The 11274-nt window shown below is 57.4% G+C and overlaps 2 protein-coding genes across 3 annotated transcripts in view; one reads left to right on the forward strand and one right to left on the reverse strand.

The window, feature by feature from the left end:
• Nucleotides 1-6: 6 nt before the first annotated feature.
• LOC114009960 (protein amnionless) lies at nt 7-345 on the forward strand (the record flags this gene model as incomplete). Its single annotated transcript, XM_027776393.1, is given in 2 exon segments — nt 7-38; nt 119-345. Coding segments are annotated over 2 exon segments (134 nt in total), but the record flags the coding sequence as incomplete, so codon positions are not given.
• A 1397-nt stretch (nt 346-1742) lies between these two features.
• CDC42BPB (CDC42 binding protein kinase beta) overlaps nt 1743-11274 on the reverse strand; it is a gene marked incomplete at its 5' end in the record, with an annotated part of 125229 nt that continues 115697 nt past the window's right edge. For both annotated transcript variants that reach the window (XM_014592214.1, XM_006160036.2), the window contains 3 exon segments: nt 1743-3059; nt 10282-10349; nt 10444-10549. In XM_014592214.1, the coding sequence (XP_014447700.1) occupies nt 2928-3059; nt 10282-10349; nt 10444-10549 (306 nt within the window).

Here is an 11274-nt window from a genome sequence, read left to right on the forward strand (position 1 = left end):
ACAGCGCGGTATTCGACGTGGCGGCCTCCGTGGAGCCGGTGAGGGACGAGGGAGGGCCTCCCGGGGCTGGGGGCGCGGCGCCCGACGCCTCCTGATCCCTGGATCCCTTGCCCCGCAGCCCCCGGCACGGCCGCCCGGCCCAGCCCAGAAGGCGGACACAGGCTGCACCAGCCGCAGCTACTTCGTCAACCCCCTCTTCGTGGGGGAGGCCGAGGCCTGAGCCCACCTGCTGTCCGCGTCACCAGGGCCAACGAGGACTTGGAGCCTCCATCTCCCTCGGCAGACTCCCTCCTCCCGCCGCCAAGTGCAGGGCGGCCATGTGCAATAAAGTGGCTTCAGTTCCCAGTTGTGCCATCTGCGCCATGGGGCTGGGAGGCCGGGCCTGCCTCACGGGTCACACAGTGGAAGCTGGAGGGCCCTGCCTGACTGCTGGCTGGGGCAGCCTGGGAGTACCCTCTGGGCTAGTGGGCTGGGTTGGGCTGGCCAGGAAGCAGCCGGCCAGAGGTTTGGTCTGCAAAGCTGCCCCCAGAACCAGGGGGTGCCCCTAGGCCCAACCTCAGGGAGAAGACCTGCCAGCGAAGGGCTGACCCCCCCTGCAGCCACACCAAGGCCCAGGCAGTGCCAGGCACAGGGAGAGGCTAGCCACATGGGCATAGGCCGTCCTGGGCAGCATCCTGGCGTGCCTTCTGGAGGGACATGCCAGGCCTCCCCCCTCTACTGCCCTGGCAGAGCAGGGAACACATCAGTGCTGGTGTCCAGCCTCAGGTGTCCGGAAGGCCTGGCCTTCCTGGCTGGGAGGTGGGCCCTGCTCTGGGGGTGGATGTCCACGCTGAGTAGCCTGAGGTGAACACCCAGCACTGCATGGGGACATGGGCAGGTGACGTGTGTCCCAGCTAAGGACACAGCCTGCAGACCAGGGTGCCGACCACAGGTGTGCAGCCTCAGCTGTTCCCAGCTCAGCCCAGGGAGTGAGTCCTGTGGGCTATGTCCACTGTGTGCAGCTGTCATGTCACCTGAGCACTGTTCCTGCTGGTGTGCGCTCACGCCTAACATGGGAGCTGAGGCTGGCCCAACTGGACATGCTGCTGCCCTGGCCCTGGCCCTTCCCCAGCCGCCGCTCAGCAACACTGAAGCCAGCACTCCTCGCTGATCCAAATACGGCCAGGCTGGCCCAGCGTTGGCCTCTGCTGCTCCCACTGCTCCCACACCCTTCTTCAGGCAATTTTGGGGTGCTGCCCTGGAGTGGGCTCTGGAGGAGGTAGCAGCTCTGACATGCTTGGACAGCAGGGCCAAGGCCTGTGGGGGCCACCTATCAAGGCCATGTCAAGGCCAACATTCCCGGCACCCCAGCTCACAGCAGGCTAGCTCCTGCCCTGGGATAACTGACCCTCCTCCCAGCCACCCCTTCTACTCTGACCTCAGCCCCCAGCATGAAATCCAAGCTAGGTTCCTGGGCCCCACCTGGGCTTGCAGCTGGCCAGCAAAGTAGCAGCTGTTCTTAGCCAGACCACCCCTCCCTGTCAGGCAGCCCACAGCTGACCTTGCCTGCCACGTGCACGTGTCCCCAGGCCTCGTCAATGGGGTCCCCTGCCCTGGGGGCCCCTGCCCAGGGACACAGGCAACCTTGTGCATGACCTCCAAGATGAGAAGGCCCTTTCACTACATCACTTAGGGACGGATTTCCAGCTCAGGAAATGCAACTCGGCCACTCACTTCACAGCCACACAGACCACTGAACACTCTGAAACTGCCGCCTCCTGCTTTACTGACAGGTAATTCAAAAATGTTCTCACGGTTCAGTAATTACAAAGACTCAGACTTACATTAAAAAAGTAAAAACCAGAGCCTCAGCAAGTGCCTTCCCAGCAGAAGAGCCAGGAGGGCAGGCGGGGTGGGCGGGTGCTGGGCGGCGTGAGCCACTAACTGCAGGTCCTGAACAGTGTCGCCACGCACAGCAACAGGGAGGGCTGGGAAGCCTGTCGTGAGCTGAGGACAAGCTGTGTCTGCTGCCACAGGATCACAAGTTTTGAATGGGATAGGGTAACAGACCTGACACGTGACACGGGACAGGAAGGGCGAGGTTAAACACGGGCGTAGGGTGTCCCCACACCAAGGGCTGGGCCGGTGTACAGGGCTGTGGGGAGAGCACATGATCGGTGAGGCAGCTAGTCACAGGGCCATGCAGGCGGGGTCCCAGAGCCTGCCGCTGGCTCTCTAGGGCTCTGGCCTCTTGCCGACAGGGCTGCAGGGCTGGCCTGCGCTCGCTGCTTTTACGGCAGGAGCAGAAACCAGGGGACTGAGTGGCAAATACAACGGATGTCACTGGTGACGCCTGGGTATAACTTAGGATGGACTGGCCCTCGCAGGGAGGCAGGGTGTCAGGGCCTGGGCCTCTCCACGACTAGGTGGTCAGCAGGACTTCGGTGGCGACTATGCAACGGCTGAACGAGTAAGGCGCACACCAATCTCCACCTTCCCGTGCTGTCCAAATTCCAGTGCCACTGGGGATGACCTACAACTTCCAACTCCTCCTGAGGTCCCAGGAGACAGTTTCACCAAAGTCACTGAGGCCATCCCAAGCTTCTGCTCCTACGCTGGCTGGGTTCTGCTGAGGAGCCAGTGTTGGCAAGGCCTGGTGGTGGAGCCCGCGCTCCTTGGCTGTTCCGGGGGCGAGGCTGTGGCTGCGTGGTGGTCCTTCACGTGCGGATGGGCAGTACCGCCTCACAGCGGTGCAGGTGGGTGGGCCTGGTCTACCTCCACGAACAACGTGGCATAAAACTGATCATTATCATAATAAAGCATTTTCATTTCCATATCTACAAAGTGACTCTACATTTCCTTGGACAACACTGAAGGGTCAGCTCAGTCTTGGCACTGCCGCTGGAGGCCATGCCTGGCTCCCTGGCCTTGGTGGTGGGCTGGCAGATTCAGGCTTGGCTGGCCGGCTGCTCCAGGCCTTCGAGGGGGAGCTGGCTCCGGTGGGGGGAGTTGGGGCTTGGTGGGCCACTGGGGTTGGAACTGTTTGATGGAGTTGAGTGTTTGGTGGAATCCGAATCAGGCTGTAACAGAAGAGGGCAGCATGAGTAGTGGGCACCCTGGGTCTGCAGAAGGCACAGACTGCCCAGCCGGGCGTGCTGTCTGCTCAGGGCCATGGGGCACCTGCTCTCTTCCTTGCTGTGAGACCACACGTTTGCTATACAGGTTGCTCAGGTGTTCCTCAAGCTTGCTGGTGAACAACTAGGCCGACAAACCAACTGCACTCACAGATGACTTAGTAATTCTAATGACAGAAGAGAAAGAGCAACGACACACACTTGGGGCCAGGAGGCAGCGTGGTGGTTAAGGGCACTGGACTCCCACATGGCCGACCGTGGTTTGAGTCCCAGATTTGGAGGCTTTCTCTCCCTCACTCTTTCTCTCTGGAGATATTAAAAAAATAATAGAATTAAAATTATTTTTAAAAAAGAGAGAGACATGATGCTCTTTCATAAGCTAAGCACTAGGGCTAGAGGAGTTTCCTCAAATGAGTATGGACATTTATGAGAAATCTATAGCTAATTTCTAACGTAACAGTGAGAGGCAAAGCTTTCCTTCTGAGGTCAGGAATAAAACAAAGAATGCCACTATCCACACTGCACCAGAAGTCCTAGCTATAGCAAGTACCCAAGAAAAAATGTATCAGGAAAGTACCCACGTTGGGAAGAAGTAAAACCATCTCTGTTTGCAGAAGACAGGGTTCTAGTACATAGAAAACCCCAAAGAATCCCCAAAAACTGTTACATGAATTTAGCAAAGTTGCAGTATACAAAGTCGCCACACAAAGCCATTTCATTTCTATTAATGTACACCAGCAATGAACGACCCTAAGAGGAAAACAATAATTTTTGTATGCTTTACAATACCGTTCAAAGAAACAGAAGTAAATCTAACCAAGGATGTAAAAAAGTTATATATCACAGACTGAAACACTGCTGAAAGAAATATAAAGTGACCTAAGTAAATGGGAAGATATCCCATGTTCATGGATTATAAGACTTAACCACATTAAGATGTCAATACTGGGCCGGCAGGTGGTGTGGTGGTTAAGGGCGCTGGACTCCCACATGGCCAACCGCGGTCTGAGTCCCAGACCTGGCGGCTTGCTTTCTCCCTTTCCCTCTCTCTCACTCTGTTCCTCTCTGGTCAAATTTAAATAAATAAATAAATTACTTTTAAAAAAGCTGTCAATACTACACAAAGTGACATGGATTTGACACACTCCCTAATAAAATTCTGCCTTTCTGCAGAAATGGAAAAGCTGATATTCAAATTCACATCAGATTAAAAGGGGCTCAGAATAGTCAAGACAATATTAAAAAGAAAACAAAGGTGAAGAGCTCGACTTCCCAAACTCAGAGCTCGACAGTAATGTTCACAACAGCGTGGTGCCGGTGTGAGGACAGACATACGGAGCGTCCAGCAGTAAGCCTGCACACCTGCCAAGACCATCTGATGGGCACACTCCCCAACAAATGGTGTGGATGTTCACGTGCAAAAGGATCAAGCTGGACCTCCACCTCACACCACATACAAAACTTAAAAAAAAACCAACTTTGTGATAGGGTGTGTGTGCTTGCTGGAGAGAGACACAGAGAATGAGAAAGCACCCCCCAGGGGGAAGAGCCACACTGTAATCCCTTCTCCATCCTCCTCTCAGGATTTTGAGCACGCACACATATGCACCTGGCAAATTTTGAAAGCCACTGGATCCAGGACTCAAACTGCACAGCCAGCCATGTGAGATCCAGCCACCTTAACCACCATGTCATTGGCTGGCCCCACATATAAAAGTTAACTCATCAATGACCAGACCAGCTGGTGGTATGGTGACTAGGGCAGCTGGATCCCATGTGGTCAATTGGGCAGTTCAAGTTCTGGACCTAGGAAAAAAATGCCAGGTGCATGTGTGTGCATGCCCAAAATCCTGAAAGAAGAAATGGAGAAGTGATCGAGGTATGGCCATCCTCTCTGGAGGATGGAGGTGTGTGGGTGCGTTCACTTTCCTTCCCTTTCTCTCTGGCAAGCTGACAGACCCTCTAGCAAATTTTTTTTTTTTTTTTTGAAGATTGCTATAGGGCATGTGCACTCGCCAGAGAGACAGAGAGGGATAGAGAAACAGCGAGAAATCACCCCCCAGGGGGGATGGCCATGCTGCAATCCCTTCTCCTCCATTCTACTCTCAGGATCTTGGGCACGCACGCACACGTGCCCGGCATGAGTTTAAGCCACCAGGTCCAGGACTCAAACCGCGGTCGACTATACGGGAGTCCAGTGACATAGCCATTACGCTATCTGCTGGTTCCTAGCAAAATTTTTTTAAAAAAGGGATCAATGGGGACCAGCAGATGGTGTAATAATTACGTCACTGGACTCCCATGTAGCTGAATGTGGTTCAAGCCCCAGACCTAGAGTTCTGTATGAATGGAGAAGAGATTGTGGCGTGGCCACCCCCTGGGGGTGAGTTCTAGCTTTCTGTCTCTCCAGCAAGCGCACACGTCCTATAGCAAAAATCTCTCTCTAATAAAAAGGGGGTGGGGGAGGAATCCATGACTTAAATATAAAAGCTACTGTAAGGTCATAAAACTGTCACATAAAAACGCAGGGATGCATCTCGTTGCCTTTAATTTGGGGATGGAGTCTTCGACATGACACCAAAGCACAAACATTAGAACAAACTGGACTTCACCAAAATTAGACAGTGTCACTTAAAAATAACGTGTCAGAGGGTACTTGTGCTCACCAGAGACAGACAAGAGAGGAAAAGCACGCCCCACTGGGGACGGCCCCACTGGGGTCTGTTCCCCACCGCTCTTACTGATTTGGCACGCTTGCACACGTTTCTCAGGGTGCTGAGGCCAGGGTTTGAGCCCTGTGGTCAGCTTTGTGAGATCTGCTCCCTAACCACCAGGCCACGGGCTGGGCCCCAGCCAGAAAGTTCTACACGGTGAAGAACATTAGCAATACGAAGTGACAGCCCATGACACAAGAGAAGACCCTGGCTCAGCACATGTGATAAAAGTCACGATGCGTAGGGAACTCTCACACCCCAGCCACAGAAAGACAGTCCGGCTGAGAGACAGGCAGAAGGACCCGCCTGTGGCATGCTCATCAGGGTGCCTGGATCCCGCTGGGTCTGGCCGGAGGCGGATTGTGGCATCAAGACCCCGTTAGGGTGCTGTCTCTCTCTCTTGGAACAAATAAACAAATGCAGAGAAGTAGGGACGAGGCTCACAGCAGAGTGGTTGAGCCCGGTACAGAAAGGCATATCCCCCATGGCCAACTGCGGTTCAAATCCTGGCCCCTCCGGTTTGAAGACCACACTGAGCATACATGTGTATGCCCTAAATCCCAAAAGGATGGAGAAATGGAGGAAAGGGGTGACAAGTGACTCCACCCCCTGGGGATGCTGTCGCTGTCTTCTTCTGGGTAATTGAAACAAAGGATGCTAGTGTTGGTGAAGCTGTGGAGAGACCACTAACACGATGCTGGTGGGGAGGTGCAGAGACGGGGCAGTTCAAGAAGTTTAGCGCAGATTTACCATCTCGGCCCGGCAAACCCACTTTTGGGTATGTGCCTAAAGCAGCGAAAACAAATAGGCGCGATGGCCGACAGGGACAGGCCTAGTGCTCGCTGTGGGAGGACTGAGACCGTCTGTCTGCGCCATGGTCACCCAGCCACAGGGAGAGCTCGGCAGACGCCCACTGTGCGTGAGCCCCAGACGCCCACCGATACGTAAACGCAGGGCACTGGTGGAGGCTGGGGCTGAAGGTGGGGAGCGGGCAGAGAGTGCTTAACAAGAGGGGCTGGCAGGGGGCGTGGTGGTTAGGGGCGCCGGACTCCCACACAGCTGACTGCAGTTCAAGTCCTGGACCTGGCGGCTTGCTTTCTCACTTTCCCTCTCTCTCTGTCTTACGCCAAATTAAAGTAAATAAATAAATATTTCTTTAAGAAAAAAAAAAAAAAAAAAGGAACTGCTTACTGAGGAGGGCTTCTGACCCGCGCGATGGGAACGTCTGGGAGTGAGACATGGGGAGGGCCACACCTCCCGTGCTAGGTGCCCCGGAGCATCACTCAGACGGGTGCTCTGCGGTCTGGCGACCACTGTGGTCGGCTTAGCAGAGGACAGGCGGTGCTACAGAGACAGGTGCCCAGGCCTCGGGTACAGTACTGAGCGTGGCAGCCCGGCACAGGGCCGGCCCTCATGCTCAGTGTGGACAAGCCCGAACGGCGTCCTGTTCTCTACCAGAGGGGCTCACTCCACAACACCGCCGTGCAGAGGAAGGCTGAAGAGCAGTGGCAGCATCCGGAGCGAAGGGGAGAGGGCAGTGACAAGTGGCCTGCGGGTCTCGGACTGGGCCCTCACCAGTCAAACGTGCTGTGAAGGCCAGCACGGGGCAGCCGGGAAATCCAGCGCTGACTGCTCGGCCTGCCAGTGTCTCGTGGTGACAGAAGAGAGCATGCGGCACAGGTAACGGGGCCGCAGAGTTCAGGACGAGCGTGCACGTGTTTGTGGATGCACAAGCACTTACACTTACTCATCGCGGGAGAAGGGGGAGACTGGAGGAAGTTTGGGGACTTTTCACTGTTTACCAAATTCAGAACGTCTGACAAGCCCTGAGTAAGGGATATTCCACTAAAAACTGTACTTCCCAAGTGCCGGCTGACCCAGGAGATCAAAGCCACCTCACAAGTAAAGGCACAGACCCTGACTAGGGGCATTGTGGTCTAGTGGGGACGTGCGTGGGGACAGCCCGTGGGGCACCAGAACAGGGCCAGCATGGGCTCTGGGGTGTGGCCGCTGTGGTCGGGCAGTGGCTGTCACCCAGCACAACGCTGCTGCGATGTTGCAGCTCGCTTTCAACAGGCTCGTCCAGGACAGTGCACGGGGCAGAGCGGTGAGCCGGACACACGGGGGTGTCCACACTACTTTCTCGCAGCTCTCCTGGAGGTTTGGAAGGAGGAAAAAGGAAAAGAGAAGATAGACCTACTTCTAGAGAGATTTTTGCTATAAGGTGTGTGTGCTCTCTGGAGAGAGAATCAGAGACGGAGACAGTGAGAAATCACCCCCCAGGGGGGATGGCCACGCCGCAATCCCTTCTCCTCCATTCTCCTCTCGGGATTTTGGGCATGCATGCACATGCACCTGGCAATGAGTCTCAAGTCGCCTGGTCTGGGACTTGAACCACAGGGGTGCTGCACCCATTATGCCATCTGCTGGCCCTGGGATAGGCCTACCTTCTAAAAGCCACCAACTTCAGGCCATTTAAAGGGAGTCTCTGGAACCTTCACGGCAAGGAAACCCCTGTATCATGGCAGTTAAGAGACACCACCTGCCTACGCAGGACTGGAGACGGCCATGGCACTGAGATCGAAGCTGGCCAAGGGCGGCACTGGGACAGGCTGGCCAGGGCAAGGTGGCCGTGACACTGTCAGCACGGCGGTGCTCACGCGCCACCTGCCAGTGTGCCGGAGTAACACTCTGAGACCAGGAGCGACCACCCACGGGGGCAAGGACGCCACGCTGTGACCCTGCGCCAGGTCACCCTCACCGTCCTGTCCTTACGGGAGGTCCCCCAGCTGGGAGAGCACCACTACGGCGCCTGGGCGTCACCAAAGGACCCAGGGGCACAAGGCCTTGACGCCGGGGGGCTGGACTGGTACTGCCAGGCGCCCTGGCAGCATGTGCACACCCCACACAAGCTGTGACGCCTGCCAGACACACACACGGCCACCCTCCCACACACTGCACTGCTGCACACACCACACACACCACCACACCCCCACACCCCCATCACCACCACTCACACCATCCCCACCACACTCCCACCACCACCACCACACACCACACCCCCATCCCCGCCACACACACCACACTCCCACCACACCCCCATCTCCAACACCACACACCACACTCCCACCACCACCACTCACACCATCCCCACCACACACACCACACATACCACCACACCCCCACACCCCCATCACTACCACCACTCACCACACACCCATCACCACCACTCATACCATCCCCACCACCACCACTCACACCATCACACCCCCACCACCACACACACCCCCATCCCCACCACATACACCACACTCCCACCACACCCCCATCACCACCACTCACACCATCCCCACCACCACACACCCACCACACCCACCGCACTCCCATCACACCCCCATCCCCACCACTCACACCCCCATCCCTACCACCACACACCACATACCCGTCACTACACACACCACACCCCCATCAGCACCACACTCACCACACCCATCACCACCCACACCATCACACACCATTGTACACCCACCACACACCACGCATCACACACCCACCAGCACACACATCACGCACCCATCACCACGTCACACCACCTCACACACTCAAACCAGTGACCACACCACCGCACTGCCCCCCCACACCCATCACCACCACCACACACACCCTGACCTTGACCACACACTTTCGAGATGCACTGGCACACAGCGCTCTAGAACAGACCACACGGAGTATCTGGTATCTTAATTAAAGATCAGCTGAACTACTTAAAAACCACCACTTCCTATATAACTAAACAGCCTTGAAGGAAAAGACGAAATTAGAAGATGACGACTTAGGAGGAGCCCGCCCGGCACTGAGGGGGCACAGTGAGCCCAGTGCGCCAGGTGGTGGGTGTGCGGGCAGGCTCACAGGGCTGCTGGGGACACAGCGGTGCGCCCGCTCGCGGCCAGCGCCCGGTGGCTGAGCGCCAGCAGGAGCTCGGGGGGCCGGCCCTAGGTGGCAGTGCTGGAGCAGGAGAGGCAGAGCCTGGCAGCCCAGGAAGGAAGGCCTGGCTCAGGCAGAGGAGGGTCCTGTCATGCCTCTAGTCACCCTCCCTGTGCCTAGCACAGCCCACAGGGGGTGGCAGAGGGGCTGGTGACAAGTGCCCAGGCCCCACAGCACTGGCTGCCCCTGACCTGCAATAGACCCCCAGCTGCCGAGTGCGCCCCATCCCCACTCAGCCCTGGGGCCCGACATGCTGCTCTCGGGCCGGCCCATCCCCGCTCAACCCGGGGCCCGCCATCTCGGGCCGGCCCATCCCCGCTCAGCCCGGGGGCCGACATGCTGCTCTCGGGCCGGCCCATCCCCGCTCAGCCCGGGGCCCGACATGCTGCTCTCCGGCCGGCACACGTCGTCTCCACCCACTGGCCACCCTCGGATGCCACGGCCGCTCACTGTACTTGGGTCTGTCTCACCTCCTTGTCGAAGTCCTGGTCGGGATCGGACATACTCCTCAGAGGCACCGTCACTCCCGGCTCCGATCCTAGGAAACAGGGGCAAGCAACTCTCACCTTAGAGGGAAGGGCCAGACCAAGAGCCCGGGGTCCTCCCCAGGCCATAGGAGCGGCGCTAACTACCTGATGAGGGCCACGAGACGTAGGGCTTGTTCTTGGACGGAGGCTGGCGGGACAGGCTGGGGGGAGCAGGGCTGGGTCTCTCCTCCTGGGACGCGGGCACCGCGCTCTGCAAAGAGAGAGCAGCACCCAAAGTGGCTTGGAGCAGTGTGGCCAAGCACAGGCCGGCCCCGGCCAGTCTGCAGAACCAACGGCTGCAGCTCCAGAGTGCAGAGGATCAGTGGGGCCAGGAGGGTGCTCCAGACGGCCTCGGCTCAGCCAGGAACTAAGAACTAGCAACAGCAATTTTAAGTAAAGTCGATTTGCTGTTGAAAATTAAAATGCGTATGTCACCCGCTCTTACTAAACAGACACTGCTATCTGACCGCGTTTCCTGGCGATACACAGGCACGGCGACAGACGGCTACCCGGTACAGACGTCACTGTGAACAGGCACCCGGGCGGCACGAGGCCAGCACCAGCAAGGCTGCCGATGACACGGGCAGGGGGCATCAGCTGGAAGGCCATGAGACTCTCCAGGGGAGAGGCGCGAGACAGACGGGGGACTGGACGTGAGGTGAGAGGCCCCCGGAGAGGGAGACAGGGAGACAGGAGGGCGTGCCCGCCAGAGGACGCACCAGAGGCAGGTCCATGAGCACCTGCATCCCATCGCCCGGGCCCATGTGGGCCACATGGTTGAAGTTGGTCGGGTTGGAGATCATCTTGGATCTTAATTCCGGGTCTCTGAGCATCTCTCTGGGGAAAGGAGACACCGCTGAGATTCAGGACTGCGAAACCCCGAGCTGCACCCCTGAGGGAGGCCAGGCCGGCTCTGCGGGGTCAGCTCTCACCGCA

Source organism: Tupaia chinensis, unplaced genomic scaffold, assembly GCF_000334495.1.
Source record: "Tupaia chinensis unplaced genomic scaffold, TupChi_1.0 Scaffold000671_2, whole genome shotgun sequence".
In the NCBI taxonomy this organism is placed as follows: domain Eukaryota; kingdom Metazoa; phylum Chordata; class Mammalia; order Scandentia; family Tupaiidae; genus Tupaia; species Tupaia belangeri.